Source organism: Solanum lycopersicum, chromosome 6 (assembly GCF_036512215.1).
Source record: "Solanum lycopersicum chromosome 6, SLM_r2.1".
In the NCBI taxonomy this organism is placed as follows: Eukaryota; Viridiplantae; Streptophyta; class Magnoliopsida; order Solanales; family Solanaceae; genus Solanum; species Solanum lycopersicum.
In genome coordinates this window covers 1,825,364-1,844,034 of record NC_090805.1, presented here as the reverse complement: position 1 = coordinate 1,844,034, position 18,671 = coordinate 1,825,364, and the positions used below count along the sequence as shown (strand labels likewise).

At 29.4% G+C, this 18,671-nt stretch overlaps 2 protein-coding genes and 2 long non-coding RNA genes across 4 annotated transcripts; 1 reads left to right on the top strand and 3 right to left on the bottom strand.

Annotated features, from left to right (window-relative positions):
* The first annotated feature begins 2,410 nt into the window (after positions 1–2,410).
* On the top strand, positions 2,411–6,390 carry LOC101263819 (BTB/POZ domain-containing protein At5g48800-like). Its single transcript, XM_004240584.5, has 4 exons — positions 2,411–2,778; positions 3,106–3,172; positions 4,091–5,224; positions 5,440–6,390. The coding sequence occupies exons 1-4, from the start codon at positions 2,705–2,707 to the stop codon at positions 5,962–5,964; spliced, it is 1,800 nt and encodes a 599-aa protein (XP_004240632.1). The 5' UTR covers positions 2,411–2,704; the 3' UTR covers positions 5,965–6,390.
* Positions 6,391–6,611: 221 nt separating this feature from the next.
* On the bottom strand, positions 6,612–12,858 carry LOC101257772 (cytochrome b5). The gene is made up of 3 exons (XM_004240411.5): positions 9,272–12,858; positions 7,371–7,437; positions 6,612–7,211 (listed from the first exon to the last, which is right to left on the bottom strand). The coding sequence occupies exons 1-3, from the start codon at positions 9,356–9,358 to the stop codon at positions 6,958–6,960; spliced, it is 408 nt and encodes a 135-aa protein (XP_004240459.1). The 5' UTR covers positions 9,359–12,858; the 3' UTR covers positions 6,612–6,957.
* Positions 12,859–13,054: 196 nt separating this feature from the next.
* LOC138349092 (uncharacterized) lies at positions 13,055–14,030 on the bottom strand. Its single transcript, XR_011221613.1, has 2 exons — positions 13,849–14,030; positions 13,055–13,498 (listed from the first exon to the last, which is right to left on the bottom strand). It is a non-coding gene; the product is annotated as an uncharacterized lncRNA (long non-coding RNA).
* Positions 14,031–15,633: 1,603 nt separating this feature from the next.
* LOC101257474 (uncharacterized) lies at positions 15,634–17,188 on the bottom strand. Its single transcript, XR_182803.5, has 2 exons — positions 16,966–17,188; positions 15,634–16,245 (listed from the first exon to the last, which is right to left on the bottom strand). It is a non-coding gene; the product is annotated as an uncharacterized lncRNA (long non-coding RNA).
* Positions 17,189–18,671: the final 1,483 nt, after the last annotated feature.

The window sequence follows — 18,671 nt, the reverse complement described above, 5'->3', positions numbered from 1 at the left end:
ATACAAGTGGAAAAAATATATGAGTATTAGGTTTTAATTAAATGTCATGTGAACATGTGTAGTACAATTAGGTGGTATGTTTGTGGCTATTTAGCATGCTTGTGTTCATAAAGTCTGAATGTGATTCATTGACTTTGACTTTATTATTCAATCCGTCTATTTTTTTTACGTTGAGTTTTTTGAAAGTCAGTTTAACTAACTTTAAAGTTAAATTAAATTATATTTATTCTATATTTTTAATTAAAAAATCTAGACATTTAAAAACAATACGAAAAAATACCATATATTTTAGCTTTTATATGTAAATATGATGAAAAAAATACATCATAAAATATTATTTAAATTTTTTGTAGTTCGATTCTAAAAAAGAAAATTAAAAGTGGACCTCTATTATAATAAAGAAGTAGAATTTTGAAAAATAATTATGCACAATTAAAAAAAAATAAAAAATATATATATATCAAATCAAAGTGCACTAGAATAATATTATTTTTGATCCTTTAATTATTGATGAACTTTGTTTTTGGCTCTTAGCTTGTGACATATGATTCAAGTCAATAGAGTTAATTTTTAATTAATTAAAATATGTGTATTGAACTGTTTTTAGAAGTATATTACCTCTAAATATGATTTAATGATACAAGTTTAATATAATATATGTGTAATTAAATAGTGAAACATTGTAAATTGTGAATATTCACGAGTAAAGAAATTAAATTGCATATTTTAAGTAATCCAAGTGCCTCGATAGATATCACAAGGATAATAATAATAATAATAATAATAATAATAAAAGTTAAATTAAGATGGGAAATTTTTACAAGCTTTTTAAAATTTTAAAAATGAAATAAAAATTGTTATTACCATGTTCCATAATTTTCATAGTTTTTTTAAAGTCAACAAAAGTTTGATTATATTCCAATTAATGGGAACACTTTGGGCCCTCCCATCAAAATTTGTTGTATGATTTTGATAAATTTGGTGGGTAAAGGATAATCATTATCTTGATAAATCATTTTTAAAAAGTGCACAACTTTATCTTTATACATTTTTTCTTGATTTTATTTCCTTAATTTTTCCCAAATTTTTCCTTTCATTTTTGAGAAAAGGCTCGAAATAGTCCCTCAATTTTGGGTTAAGGCTCAAAGTGATTCTTGAGTTTTTATATGGAGCAGTAATAGTCCTCATGTTTGCAATATTGATGCACTTTTGATCCTTCCGTAAAATTTTATCTATTTTTAGCGTTAATTTTGTCCAAAAAATTATATAAGAATGTCCAATCGTCTTTTTATATACATAAATAGAAATAATAACTCTATCTGTGAAGGTGATAAGAAAAACACCTTGTTCTGTTCACTAGAAATATTATTGCAGTTAAACTAAAAACATCTTAACTTGTGACTTTACAGGAAAAGAAAAAATTATACTATTGCACGTGAAATTATCATGATAAACCTCTCGACTTTACCTGCAGTACAATTTCTACTAAACAAAATAAAGTGTTTTCCTTCTCACATTCGTTCATATGGAGTTGTTATTTCTACTAAATATATAAAATAACGATTGAACATCCCATACATAAGTTGTGGATAAAATTAATACTAAAAAATAGGTAAAATTTTAGAGCAGGACCAAAAATGCACTAATATTGCAAATATGAGGGACTATTAATGTTTTATATAAAAACTCAAGGATCACTTTGAACCTTAACCCAAAAAAAAGGGACTATTTTGATCCCCTCTTCATTTTCAATAAACATTGCCAATGTGAAAAAGGTGATTGAATTCCAAAAGCCAAATTTTGCGATTTTGGGAATGGTGGAAAATGTATTTTTAATTTTTTTTTCATATTTGGTAATGTCAATTTATTTTATTTTTAACAAAATATATAGTTTTTCTAATTGATGCCAGAAAAACAACTTTTACAATTGATCCTCAATTTTTATAATATTTATTTAAATTATATATAAGTAATTTAAAAATAATATATTTTCCTCGTTGAACAGAAGAAAATAATGTCAAAAGAAACATTTCCCTTTATACCAAACATGCTCATAGTATAAAATATTTACACTAGAATATACCACATTAAATTAACAAAGAGTTTAAGGTCATATTTACTTCCTTGAGCAACTTGTTATCTGAGTTTAAGTTATATACATTATCAATAAGAAATTTTTACACTAACAAATTAATTTTATTTGTTATATCAGATAATCTATCTTATTATAAAAATTATAAATCTCATGATATTTTAAGAAAGCTTACGATATCCTCTAATACATAGACCTCGTATCGTAAAAAAAAGATTTACATTTCTTCTACGTAACTTAGAACTATTTTCAAATGTACAAATTTCATATATTAACAAGGTTTACTTATAAAAAGAAAGTTTTTACATTGACATATATATATATATATATATATATAATGTAATTCTTTAAATTAAGTCCTTATTATTTATTTTTACAACTAATAAAAACATGTCCCACTTGAGAGGCCATTGTTTTAGACATGCAATCTATGATTTTTGAAAACAAAAGCCAAACTTTTTGACAAAAATATGGCCAAAAAACTACTCAACCAACAACAACAAAATCTCCTACTTGTGTTTTTTGTCTCTTATTTTGTTTTAACAACTTTTCACATTCTTCTTTCTTCTTAATTTCTCTAAATTCAAAATATAACTTTTTTTCCCTTTCACCATGGCAATGGACAAGCACCACCACCATCAAATGCCTCTAACCAAGTCAGCATCAAGGCAAAGATACAACGAATGGTTCGTATAATATATACACCGACAGTATAAAGAAAACGCTATATAACTCTAGTTTTACGTGTTGTCATAGGTGATTTATTGTGTTTTTGCATGTATATGAATTTATATTTTTGCTATAAAGAGGAGGAGACGGAATGTTGTATTCAAAATCTACATTAATCGGGTTTTAAGTAAGTTGATGATGTAAAAAACATGATTTTATATTGTCAGTGTATATTAGTTATAACTTGGTTGACTCATAGGTGAAATTTCATATTTTTACAATAAAAAAAAATTGTTTTAATTCATTTATTTTGGGCTAATTAGTTATTTTTACTTGTTATATAGGGTATTTAGAGATGTTCCAAGTGATATAACAATAGAAGTGGATGGTGCCATATTTTCATTGCACAAGGTAAAATTCTTCATCCTCGTTTTTAATCAGAGGTAAATTCAGTATTTAAACTTGACGTATTTAGAGGTTTTGAATTGTTTGAAATATTGAGTTCAAGACTTATATTTATACTACATTTTTTCGAAGTTTTCATGTATACATCAATGATATATGTTGAAGAAGTGATGGATTTAATTGAACCTGACTCTCAACATCAGTAGTGGCGGGATCAGGATTTTCACTGAGGGGATTCAAAATATAAAGAAGTAGGCATACGAAGATGCCAAGGAATTCAACATCTACTATATATACGTTAACAAATAACGTTGATCTTGTACATTACAAAGTAATTTTTCAACAAACCCCCTTTCAAAAATCCAAGTCTAGCTAGTTAGGTCGGAGGGTTTGGAGGGCGCGGATTAGGAAAGAAAGTTAGTAGGTAATTATTGTTTTTCTGCTGGATAGGCTTGGTGGTTGTACTTGTACCTACTTTCTTTCTAGTAAGTATTAGCAATATTATCTCGTAGTTTTTTGTTCTTCGATTTCGATAATTACCTGTATTTGTTGGTGCTTTGATTATCACATTATTTCATTGTTGTTAGTGTTTTTCCTTCCATATGTTGTGTACCGTTTTCCATTTCGCGTTCCTTGCTTTAAAATGCCTTTTTTTTCAAGCCGAGGGTCTTTCGGAAACACCCTCTCTTTCTCTACGAGATAGGGATTAGGTCTGTCTACACTATATCCTCTTCAACCATAACTTGTCCGATTACACTGAATATGTTGTTGTAGATTTTTATCAAACAAAACACATTCAATCTGATACAGAGTCTCCAATAATATCAATATTCATTTTTTTTTCCAGTTTTTCATGCATATGAGCTATTTCAGATACCATAGTGTAGTAGAAATTCCCTAACAATATGAGAATTATGATTTCAGTTTCCCCTTGTGTCGAGAAGTGGACGAATTCGGAGGCTTGTAGCTGAGCACAGAGATTCTGATATATCAAGAATTGAGCTTGTTAGTCTACCAGGTGGATCTGAATCATTTGAGTTAGCAGCCAAATTCTGTTATGGTGTCAACTTTGAGATCACATCATCAAATGTTGCTCAACTCTGTTGTGTATCCGATTACCTCGAGATGTCAGAGGATCACTCGAAAAACAATCTTGGTTCTCGAGCTGAAGAGTATCTCGACAGCATTGTCTGCAAGAATCTTGAAATGTGTGTTGAAGTCTTGAGACAATCCGAAAACTTACTCCCCCTTGCTGATGAGTTGAAAATCATTACCAGATGTATCGATGCTGTAGCCTCAAAAGCTTGTGTTGAGCAGATCGCTTCAAGTTTCTCGCGTTTGGAGTATAGTAGCTCAGGGAGGTTGCATATGAGTAAACAAGCCAATTGTGAAGGGGATTGGTGGATTGAGGATCTTTCTGTTCTTCGTATCGACTTGTACCAACGTGTCATAACTGCAATGAAATTCCGCGGTGTTAGACCTGAAAGCATTGCAGCATCATTAGTAAGCTATGCACAGAAGGAGTTAATACAAAAGTCTATTTCTGGTTCAAAAGAAAAACTCGTGGTTGAGACGATTGTTAGCCTGATGCCTGTTGAGAAATTCGTCGTTCCTTTGAGCTTTCTGTTTGGATTGTTGCGAAGTGCTGTGATGCTTGACTGCAATGCTGCTTGTAGACTTGATCTCGAGAGACGGATAGGATCTCAGCTGGATATCGCAACTCTGGATGACATACTAATTCCTTCGTTCCGTCATGCTGGTGATACTATGTTTGATGTTGACACAGTGCATAGGATCTTGGTTAATTTTTCACAACAGGAAGGCGATAGCGATGATGAGATGGAAGATGTATCGGTTTTTGAATCCGATAGCCCTACTGCTACACCATCACAAACTGCATTGTTCAAAGTATCAAAACTGGTTGACAACTACCTAGCTGAAATTGCACCAGATGCAAATCTGAAGCTGAACAAGTTCATTGCTATTGCAGAAACATTACCAGCACATGCGCGAACTGTACACGATGGCCTTTATCGAGCCATAGACGTTTACCTCAAAGTATGTATTCCTCAACTTATTCGAAATGAGAGACCTAAATCTTTCATACAATACGTTGATCGGACTCTCCCAGAATGTTATTGCATCTGTGTTGGTTCATCCAAAAACGAACTACTTTTGGATGATCCGACACTTACCTGATGATATTTTTGGAGAGTCCGAGCAACATAGTCTTCATAATTACTAAAAGACTCTTCATGGATTTATATTTCCAGGCTCATCTAACTTTGTCAGATCCAGATAAGAGGAGACTATGTAAATCAATCGATTTCCAAAAACTCTCACAAGACGCTGGTGCACACGCTGCACAAAATGAACGTCTTCCCCTACAATCAATCGTTCAAGTTCTCTATTTCGAGCAATTAAGGCTAAGAAACGCCTTGTTTTGCTCGTATCCTGATGATGACATTAAGCCAATGCATCAATCTTGGAGGATAAACAGTGGTGCTCTTAGTGCAGCAATGTCTCCTAAGGACAATTATGCTTCGTTGAGACGAGAAAACAGAGAGCTAAAACTTGAGCTAGCGCGAATGAGGATGAGATTGAATGACTTGGAGAAAGATCATGTTTGTATGAAGAGAGATATGCAGAAATCCAGCTCGCGAAGATTCATGAAATCTTTCTCCAAAAGGATTGGGAAGAAGTTCAACATTTTCGGACATAGTTCCTCGAGGGAGTCTACTAATTCTCCCTCGAGGCACTCGGAAAGAACTGATTCTAAGATAACTGATAGAACATGACTATCCATTATCCAGGTACATCGAGTTACACGAATTTTTGTATAGATAAGGCTACAGATGTGTGAAAGGCGTGTTGAAGGATGTGATCTTGTTAGATGTATACACTTAAACTTTCATTTTTTGCATATGTATAAGCAATGGATTCAGTTGAACCCACACAACCCGCCCTAGATCCATCTCCAGACTGAAAGGGCGGGCTAAGGTCACAACTTACAAGTTTGTAGTCTCATTATGAACTTCCCAAGAGGTCGATCGTTCTATGTTCCAGGGTTGGGTTGGATAGGACCAGATCCAAATGTATCTAGTTATTGCTTCGAGTTCAGATGTTGTAATAGGCCTAATTTTTCTCCTAGTTTCACTGGTGAAGTTAACGGGGATTCAAGTTTTTAATTTCATTCAATAGAAAAGTAGGTCATTATCTTTAAACCTTTTCGAGGTATTTTGATGATCGAGAAATCTGTCCGGAGCCAACCCTTTCGAAACTCGAAGATGATGGGCCTAAGTTACATTCTTTAGGCATTTTGCAGCAATAATAAGCCCTTTATGAATTTCCACGTGATTCAGCATCTATGTTGCTCGGACTCTCCAACCCATGTTGAATCCCCCGTTGGAGGATTTGACACACGTACATCAACAATTTTGAAGAATTGAAGCAACGTAATTCTAACATGACATAAATATGAGAGTACATTAACAACTTTTGACTAATAGGTTTGACTGAACTCAATAGTTTCAACAAATATCAAGTTTTGAACCCATAATTTCAAAGCTACGTCGAATTCAATACTAAAAAGCTTAAAAATGTTGAAACGTCTCGAGATTAAAATCTCGAATCCACACTCTATAGGATGACTCAACAATCTATTACAACAAGAACATACGACTATATGAAGTCTAAGAAGTAAAATTCGATATATATTTTTTTTGAATCGAGGGTGACATCTTGCAAATTCGAACTCTTATTATGAATTTATTTACCGTTGCATTCAATCTTCAAGAGGATTGTTTGGTGTAGAAGCGGATGCCAACTGCTACGCCCAAAATGATCAGGGGAACTAAGAACTGGAGTAGCTTGATTATGAATTCGGATGTGTTGTCCTGATTGTAATGAGGCTGATTGGGAGGAGTGTACGCCTTTTTAGTCGGGATGGTTGCTGAATCAATATCCCCTACGTAGTACTCGTCCAACATGGCTCGAGCACTGCTGCTGTGACCAACATCCTCAAAATCATCGGTTGCATCCTTTCCTGCACCAAATTACCATCCCATAAAACATCGTCTTCAAAAGAATCATCAATTTTTCACAGATAACAACACTACTGGGAATTCAGAATTTAGAGTCAGTGAGCTAGACGTAAGTTACAATGTGTGGTTTTGGTAGGAAAAAGTTGGTCAACGTATATTACCAGTAGCAGCTAATAAAACCTCATCGCCACCAGGGTGATCGTCCAAGAACTTTGTCACATCGTACACCTATCAAATAAAAGATCGATATCAGACAATGAACCTCAATACACACTTCTCTGGTATAGCACAAGAAAAATTGCCGTCTTCTATAAATATCGTCAACTTAGAAACTGAAATACAAAGTGTACTAACAAAACTAGAACGAAATTTTTATGCATCTCTCCTAGGTACTAGGGAAGGCACGACGGAAGGTTGACAGCAATTTACCAAGTTTTGCTACCATGAATTAAGGGCACTACAAGATTATAACTTTCTTGAGAAAAGTTTCAAAGGTACAAAGTATAAGATTCTTTGATACTTGCTTTTACAAGGAAAAGCCCAATGGCGATAGGCATGAATTAACATGGGAGGGTTTTTCACGATCACATCAAATTCATGTTAAAACAAGTTGAATTTAAGACGTGGACACAACCCACAGACAACGATGACCCATCAACCAAATGTCAACAAAATGGAAACCACCAAAATCAGCACTTCAAAAGGTCAATAATTACATCAAAAGGACTGGAGGCGAAAAGGTAACTACAGATATCACAAAGACTATACATTGCCACTAATAAATACCCAAAGATTGAATCTTTAACAGATACTTGTAAAGAAAAGCACACGAAAACATCAGCCCCAGATAACTACGTTAAAAAGTTGTGGAAGCAAAAAGGTTATTACAGAGATCACAAGGCCTTTTATATATTGTCACTCATAGGCGGATTCATGATTATGATTTGAAGTTTATGGTTCCTATAACAACCTCGAGTTAACAAAATCTATAGGGTTCACAATCGCATACTTATACATATTTTACGAATTTCTTAATAGAAATACAAGGTTTTACGGGAAAGGTACTGATTCTCGTGACCCAATAAACTATGCTCTACATCCGACATTGTTGCCACAACAATAACATACCTAATGTAATCCTACAAGTTGGATCTAGGGAGGGTAGTGTGTACACCTTAGCGTACCTTGTGAAGGTAGAGAGGCAAAGTTGCCACTAATAAAGATTAAAGAGCCAAAAGTTGAATCCAGTAAGGCACATCAAAAGGGGTGGAGGCAAAAGGGAAATTACAGATATTACAATGACAATAAGTTGCCCCTAATAAAGACCAAAAAAGTTGAATCTTTAACATATATTTGAACAAGCAGCACAAGAAACAGCAACCCCATTAAATCAAAGGCAAAAAGTTAATACAGAAATCACAGACTATAAGTTTCCCCTAATAAAGAGCCAAAAATTGAATCTTAAAACATATATTTGAACAAAAAAGAACAAGAAACAGCAACCCCAGTATAATAAACCAAAAGGGGTAGGCACTATGGTAAATACAGAAATCACAAAGACTATAAGTTGCCCCTGATAAAGAGCCAAAAAATGAATCTTTAATATATATGAACAAAAAAGCATAAAAATACAGCAACATCATTAAATCAAAGGCAAAAAGGTAATTACATAGATCACAAAGACTATAAGTTCCCAATAATAAAGACCCAAAATTGGATCTTTAACATATATTTGAACCAAAAAGCACAAGAAACAGCAACCCCAGCAAATTAAAATCAAAAAGGCAATTATATAGATCACAAAGACTATACGATTCCTAATATACCCAAAAATTGAATCTTTAGCATATATCTGAACAAAATTGTACAACAAACAGCAACCCCAGTAAACTAAAGGCAATTACATAGATCAGAAAACTATAAGATCCCCTGTTAGACCAAAAAATGGAATCTTTAGCATATAATTGAACAAAAAAGTACAAGAAACAGCAACCCCATTAAATTTAAATCAAAAAGGAGTGAAGGGATAAAAGTATATATAGAGATCAGAGAAACAAAATACCTTGCCACTAATAACAAGCCAACAATCTTTGGCATTGTTGTGAGGAGCTACTTCTTGCAAAGTATAAACCTTTGTTTCACTACCCATTTATGGATACACAAAAAGAAAAACAAAAAACACCCAATTGGAGTAGAGAAACAAAAAATGTGATGAATCTTGATTTGGGTGTTCAAAATTGAGGGCTTTATTATTCTTTACTATAGTTTGGTAAACTATTGGAAAAATCAAAGAGTGGTGGGTGGGTCAATTTGATGTGGAGGTTGGTGAGAATAAAGATGTGACATTAGTTCATCTAAAAAAAAATTATCATATTAATAAATTACAATTTATTATATAGTTTTTCAATACTAAAATTTAAAATATTGAATTAATTATGTAGGTTTTTAATTTGAAATTTGAACATGAAGTTATTAACCAATTAGATCACACTTTTAGATGCTTGGATTTTCATATTTATAAATTGATAATCACATTTTATTTAAAATTTAAATTATATATAATTATATAAAAAATATTATAACTTTTATTAAAAAAAATCTTGATTATATCCAATTTTTATTTTATAAAAGTATTCAAAAGAAAGTATAAATAATTTGTTTCATTAATCAACTACACGAAAATAATATTTAGTCAAAATTTCAATATCTAATCAGTTAATTTTATACCATACTGATTTATATATTTAATAATATTTCTATATATATATAAATTTTTAAAAATACATATCAAGTATCTTAATATTGAAACTCCAATATCATAAGAAATTCATTTTGATATAATAATTGAATATCTAGCCTACCATGCCTACCCCTAATGCCAACCGCTAATCTCTTAACTTAATGGATTCTTAAATAGACACTTTATTTGGTAAGTACATAAAGCATATAGGTTTAATCACCTTTAATGTGTTAGTTCAATATTTGTATTAGAACTTGATTACTTTATATCTACATTGCGTAAAATTATGTTCGAAAGAAAGTTATTTCTTATATACGACTCAAATTTGAAATTTTTATCATGAAAGAAGAAATATTATGTCACGACTTAGAATGAGTCGTGAGTGGCACCTACACTTAACTAACTAGGTGGGAGAACCAACGAATTTAACTCCAACTTACAAACTACAATCATAATGCGGAAGCTCAAAAACTTACTGGATATCTTTTTCCAAAACCTGGAAGTTATCACAACAAGGACATCTAATCTCCAATTACTAAGTTTAAGAGTATCAAAGACACCAAAATAAATGAAATAAAGTAATTCGTGTTCGAAAACTAAGGACATCAGGTAATGACTGAGAGAATCCACAAGCTCAAATGAATAACTCACCCTTGAATCTGATATGTCGGGACTTGACAGAGCTAAGGGCGATTCAAATTCGTACGTACACTTGCTGCACTCCATATAAGAAAAACAAAGAAAAATACAAGTAGGGCTCAGGACGAGGCAACATGTACTGAGTAAGTATCATCGGTCCACTCAAAGTAGTAACTAATATACAAAGAATAATAGTATAAAATCAACTATAGTACTTAATAGGTGAGAAACAACAAACAACATGAACAAGTGACAACTGAAACAAGTACGTAATCAATCACAATATCAAGCACACACGAGGACTCATGGCTCCACACCACGTTCGTTGGGAAATGAGTTCTTTGAGATCGAGTACATTAAATTAATTTAATATTATTCTCCTTTAATGTTTACCATGTCGGAACGTGACTTTTTGATCCAATTATACTGTGTCGAAATGTGACACTCCGATCCAAGAATACCGTGTCGAAACGTGACATTCCGATCCAAGAATACTGTGTCAAAACGTAACGTGACACTCCGATCCAAGGATACCGTTAATTTATCCTTTATTATCACCATTTTCAATTCATTGTTATATTATTTCATCAAGCCTTCTTTATTCAAGGCACCACTTCGATAAAGAGGGTTTAAGAATATAAATTTTATGGTCTCAGTATTTCAGACCAATCACAAAACACAAAAGAAAGCCACACAATCACAAAATCAAGTACAAAGAAAACTTCATTACATCGTTCAATGAATATCAATCACAATTAAGAGTTTACTATCAAATAACATAAACTATAACCTACCTCCACCGAAGAACCGAAGTTAAGCAATCAACTTCTCACATGTTTTTTCTTTCCTCAATGCTTCCGGACCTTTTCAATCTATCAAATATATATGCATAATTTTTATGTTAGACGAGTTTATAAGCACTCATATAATTTTATGTCTAGCCTAGACCCAAAAACTCACCTAATTTTATAATCAATTTCCTAAAGTTCAAACCTAAGGCAAGTCTTAATTCCTCCGATTGACATAACTTTAATAAAATTTGGGATAATGTCCAAGTACCCCCTCAACCTATGCCCGAAATCTCAGAGACACACTTATACTATACTAAGGTCCTATTACCCCCTGAACTTATTTTATTAATAATTTTTTACCCCTTTTCGGCCTACGTGGCACTATCTTGTGGCCCCAACGATGGTTGACTTTTTTTTTAAACCAGTGCCACGTAGGCTAAAAAGGGGTAGAAAATTACTTATAAAATAAGTTCAGGGGGGTAATAGAACCTTAGTATAGTATAAGTGTGTCTCTGGAATTTCGGACATAGGTTGAGGGGGTACTTATGCATTATCCCATAAAATTTAAACAATTAGATAAACCTAATATTTAATACCCATCTTAATATATCAAAAATATAATTTCTAATGTAAAAACAAAATATTAATATGTATTAAAAAAAATGAAAGTCACTGGTCACGACCCACTTTAATACTTGTCAATTTCTCCTTCAAATTAAATATAATATTTTCTTATCACAATGTTTTTTCAAAATAATACTTTTATAGAAAAAAAAAACTTGTGTTAGGAATTAGTATGATCAATTTAAAATCCACCTTTCAAATATAATATTTGCTTCAATGTGGTGTTGGTTTTAAATTTCTATCTGTAGTAATAAGTAACTTTTTGTGGAGAAAAAATTTATATTTTCATACTGTTATATCTTATAAGTTTTATATATATACATGATTTTAATTTCTAAAGAACTTATTATAGTTTACTAGGCATAAATTTAATTGCTAAAGAGCAAAAATTAAAAATATCAACTCATTTGAAGATCTATTTTTTAACAATTCATTTGAAGATAAAAAAAATAAAACATCGACCCATTTGAAGAATAAAACATGTAATTTTGTTGTTTGCTAAGGTTTTAAAAGTATTTTTTTGAAGTATTTGTTTTAGTTTACCTTCTAAAAAATAGCTTAAACGGTTTTTCTGAATTTTAATTATCTAATGATTTATTGATGCTTTAAAAAATATTTAAAATCACGAAAAAATCTTCTAGTTCGATGTGTGTTTATCGTACAATTCTTGAGGATACTTCATCATCGTATGTGTATTATACAATTTTGTACTATACAATTTAGAGTTAATATACCTTTTGATTAAAATAATTTTATATTTATATGATACGTTTTTTCATCTTTAGCTCAACAATTAATTTGAATTTATAGCAAAATCTATCACACGTATAACCCAGCTACCTAACCAAAAAAATAAAAAAATCTACACATACGAAGAAAAAAGTTACAATTTAAATCATAAAGAATTAATGGAAATGATAAAGAATCTTGAGACTTTGAAAGAACCTGATTTTTTAAGTTTAAATTAATTTTTCGAGTTTTATCATTTATCGAATCAAATTTATTTTATTTACTTAGCTCATTTTGATGTGCTTAATTATTCGATTCAGAATGTGTATTTAATCCCTCCACACACACCCCGGCCACCAACTATAATTATATACTTAAATAAAAGAAATTCAATTTCTTTTTAGTCCATGAAAATTTATAATATTGATAATAGTTTTGATCAAATGACCAAACAAAGACAACAAAATCAAGAAATATAAATTCTTGTATTTCTTAACAATACATGGGAAATACTTCTCAGAAAAATATTATTTTAATAAAGAAACTTAAACATAAAACTAAATTACCCAATAAAAAAAAAAAACTTATGGACATTTTGGTCCTCCTCTTTTTGTTTTCCAATTATTATAGCAATCACAACACTCTTTACCCCCACTTGTTCCTGGTGGAACACATTGACACCATTCACAACATTTGTTGCAATAAAATAAACAAGGTTTTTTGTGAGATGTAGCTGAACATCTTTGATTGCATGCATCTCCACATTCTGAAAAACACACACAAAAAAATATATATATATATAATCATTTATCGAATTGCTTAAATTAAAAATAGTCAAAAAATGTATAATATATGTATAATCCATGTATAATGTTTTGAAATCCTTTGTCAATGCAACTATTGGTTCGTGATTCATGTTAGAAGTAAAGAAAAATGTATCTAATAGTCTTTTAGGATGCATTATATATGTATAATATATGTGTAACAAGTGATGTTGTTTTATTATCAATGCAACTATGCATAAGGTTACTATATTAATTTATGATTTGAGATTCATATTTATCGAACAGTTTCAACGTTATTGTTTTGAACTAATAAAAAAAAAGGTATACTCACTATCTGCAGGCACAGGACAAGTTGATGGACCAGTAGGGGGCTTGTCAACATTGATTATTTGTGCATTAGACATTAAAGCTATGATAAGTAAACCCAAAAAAATGTGAAAAAACTTCATAATGTATATTTATTTTTTTTAATTCTTGAAAAACTAATGTTAGTTTTCAATTTTAATTTTGTTTGTGAGAAAATGATTTGTGATGAATCCTTCAATGTGTGCATTATTTATAGGGAAGATTAATTATGTTATAACCATAATATTAAATTTTTTATTCATTGTAGATATTGCTAGTATTATAACATTTACTTAACATTTATCTAATTATGAAGTGCATATAAAGATATAATTAATACTCCAACCGTCCATTTTAGTTTTCACACCTCATTTAAAAAATCATAAATAAAAAGTATTTTTTTTTACTAATTTAGTCTTTATTCTTTTTGTGTAAGCAATATTGTTTACTCTCAAAAATAATTATTATATTACTTTTTTAATATAAAAATTCAATTATTTGAATAACGCACCGGGAGATGAGTAATGACTCCTGTTATTTATCAGAGGTCGTGTGATTGATAACAAGTTATTTCAAATATGATAATCAAATAACATATAAAAAAATTTATCTCATCACTATAGAGTAAATTAAGAATTAATTTAAATAAAGTATATTTTGATTTTAAAAATTATACAAATAAAGTTGACATTTTTTATAGCGTAATAAACAAGTAAAAATAGATGAAGGAAATAGTAAATCAACGTTAATTTTATAAATTGATAAGTTTTTAAGATGATACTATTAATAATATCAAAACTAATAGTGGACTAAATTTAGTTGAAAGTCGCATTTATAAAATGATTAAATTAAAAACTCGTATCTAGATAATACCATTTTGAAATTTACATTAAATGCCTCACATTATTGGTGAAGTCTATTATTCTACATTGTGAATTTATGATTTTTAATTAGATAAAGAAGTTTAAATATGTTATTTCTTCTGTCTCAATTAATTTATTTTCATTGATCAATATAATTAATTTATATTTATTTATAAAAATATTAACTACACATAATTACTAAATAAAAATACAATGATAAATTTATTTAATTTCTTAAAAATCGTACAATATAAAATAGTTACATAAATAAGAACGAAGGGTGTTCCATACATGTCACATGGCATAATTTAAACCCTCATATAATTTTACACTACTTTTATTTTGTTTCAATTTTATCCATACGATGCTTTTCTTAAATTTAATTCACTTTCACATTTTTTATATACGTATTACCCTTACTAAACTCCACTTCATAAAATATATAAATTTCATTTAATTTCAATAAAATATATAAATTTCATTTAATTTGAAGTTAGATTTTAAATAGAAAAACAAGGCCAAATATGGCTCATATTTGTACAAGCAAAGGCATATTTGACACTAATTGTTAAATCAGTATATTCATCATTCGTTTCGTATAGTTCAACGAAAAATTCAAATTTCAAACTATTGCTAAATTCAAGAGTGAAAAAAAAAAGACCAAACATTGAATTTGCTATATATACTTTTTTCGTTCACCTTTATTTATCATTGCTTGACTTGCCACATCGATTACAAAAATAAATATTGATGTAAATATTTTACTAAACTATTTCCTATTTAATGATGTCTTAAAAAATAAATATTAAATACTAAATTATACATGGAAAAATATTATGATCTTTTATTAATATTAATATTAAAAGTAAGAAATAAAAATTAAAATATTTTAAAAGTAAATGATCAAATAAAATGGAACAACGAGAGTTCATTTATAATAGTTAGATTATGTGAACCTAACAGAACATAATCAAGAAATATTAATTCTTGATTTTAACAACACAAAAAGAAAAACTTCACAATGACAGATAGCGTACAAGTACCGCGAGAGAAAAGGCAAAAAGAATCCTCATTTTCTCCTCGTACGATCTTGGCTCTAATAAAGAGAAAGATATCTCTTCCTACGCTACGATAGGAAAAAATACACTTCCTCGAGAAGAACAAATAAAAGAAAAATACACATAAAACGTATACAATGAAGACAGAAAATTACAAGGCGGAGAATCGAACAATCACCAACAAAGTGAAAATCCAAGTAAACCAGTCAACCAATACAACTAACTGAACTACTAAGATTCTCCGACAAACTATTTTTCCACGATTAATATATAAATATCATGGACACTTTGGTCCTCCTATTTGTGTCTTCCAATTGTTGTAGCAAGAACAACATCCTTTATTTTGCCCAACATAACCTGGTGGAACACATTGGCACCATCCACAACAATGGTTGCAATAAAACAAACATCTTTTTTTGTGACCTTTGTGTGAACATCTCTTAATACATGCCTGTCCACATTCTGAAGAAAACAAAAAATTAAAAATCAAAAATAATCGACCATATATGTATAATATGTGTATAATCTATGTATATCATTGCTCTAACTTAAATATAACACATCGAACCAAGTGATACCATTGACCCCATTGATTCAAATCATTCTTTTTTTTTAATGTATATTTAAAATGATCTTAAATTGTCTACTTACGATATGTATTTATAAATATAGCAATTTACCATCAAAATTAAAAATAATTTTTAATTATCAAAATTTTCTATACTATATAAATTGAGATGCAAAAAAAAAAAAGTAGATCCATCCATACTTGTTGAAAAATAATGCATACAAACATCAACTTGTGGATATTAAGTAAATCAATTTAACCATTTAGAACCTTGCAATTCCAGATCCATACTGTTCATAAAACCCCCAATTTAAAACCATTTTAAATAATACTACAAGAAAACTGTGAAAGATTAGTATGAAAATTCGCATGAAATTCATTTTCTTATAAATTTCATATTAATCCTCAAGAAAATCTCAACACATTTTCTGATAGTGGATCGGTACTACAATAACATATTCAGTATAGTCTCGTAGAATGAGCTTAGAAAGAATAGAACATCATATCTCTAACTTAAAGTGAATAAATTATTTTCGATAAATTTATAGTTATAAAAAAAATTAGTAGCAATGTAGGAAAGATGAAATTTTTTACAAATAATAGGAGATACTTACTACTTCTAGGTACAGGACAAGTTGTTGAACCAATGAGAGGTTTAGCACTTATCACAGAAACTGTGATAAGCAAAACCAAAAAAATGAGAATAATTTTCATATTGTAACAACTTTTTTTTTTTTTTTTTGTGAAGATGGAAGAAGAAAATATCCAAAATTATCAAAACTCAAATGGGCTTTTAAAGATATAAAAAGGGTGTGTTTTTTGTATTGAACTTTTCACATTCTGTCTAGATCTCAGGGGAATCATTTAATGTTTAATTTAATCACCGTCGTTGGATTTGATTGATGGACGGATAAGATTAATTTAACATGGGACTTTTCGTATTATGTCTGGACCTCACATGGGCTTTCGCTTTATTCGTCTTATTTAATGTGATACTTTTTTAAGTTAATTTTTTAATTTGATATATTTATTAAAAAATTAATTAATGTGATAAGTTAATTGTTATATTTTTATTAATTGATAGAATATTTTTAAATTAATTTATTTATTAAAAAGTATCTAATTTTTAATTATTTTTAGAAAAATATTATTAATTCCGTAAATAAATTGAAAATATAATAGGTAGAAATAAAATATTATTTTACCTTGATTTGTTAAAGATTATAACTAAAAAAGGATAGAGGCGATATTTTAATTAGGTACTGAATTTAAGAAAAATCGAGGACTCGTGAAAATGCTTGTTCCTAATTATGAATTTTATGAATTACTTGTTCATTTTTTTTTATTTTGATGATAAGGATAAACTTGCAATCGCTAATCTTTAGGTGCGCACAGCGTAAAATCACACTCCTATGCAATAGCTCATAAATTTTATAGAAGAGGTAACTCGTACAAGAAAAGTCTGGTGTAACGAGCTCGACCCAGAAGGCAAGGGTTTTCGAATTTGAGACCTCCAACATGAAAGTCCAAGCTCAAACCACTGGCCATCGGGTAATTTACTTGTCCACTTTTAACAAAAATATTCTTTGTTTCTAATTATTTGTCGACTTTTAAATGACTCACATAATCAATGACGCAATGAATTTATTATTTTAACTTTATTAATCATGAAGTAATAATATGTTCTATATTTTTCAAAATAATTAGTTATTTAATTGAGAGTATAATAAATAAATAAAATATTTTTTTAATTTGTCAAAATTACCAAAAGTTAGAAATAACTGTAAAAGGAAAAGTAAATAAATAATTAGAGATAGAAAATATATATTTACAAAAATAACTTTTATAAATATGACAGTAAATATATGAAATAAATTTGAGAGATCATTATATTCTTTATTAAGCTAATACGTATATTAAAATCATTCACACGTTACTAATATTTTATTATATTTTTCGTGTATTAATTATACATATCATAAACCAAATAAAGTAGGTAACTAATAATAACGTAAGTTATAGGTAGATTGAGAAGGTAAATCAAATAAGATACTAGTAATAAATAAAATTCATAAATGCATTATTTTTTTAATGCATTTTATCAAGCCATTCGTTGTTAATTGCTTTACTTTTTCACTTTATTTTTATTTTTTAATACATAGTTTAATATGTGAAAGAGTCTTTTAAAATTGTATTTTTTACATTTATCAGATAAAAATAAGATAATAAGGGTATATATATTATTTATCCTCGATAAAATCTTAAAAAAAATTTATTCTCTCTACATTATTTTTAATTATATTATATTTATTCGAAAGTT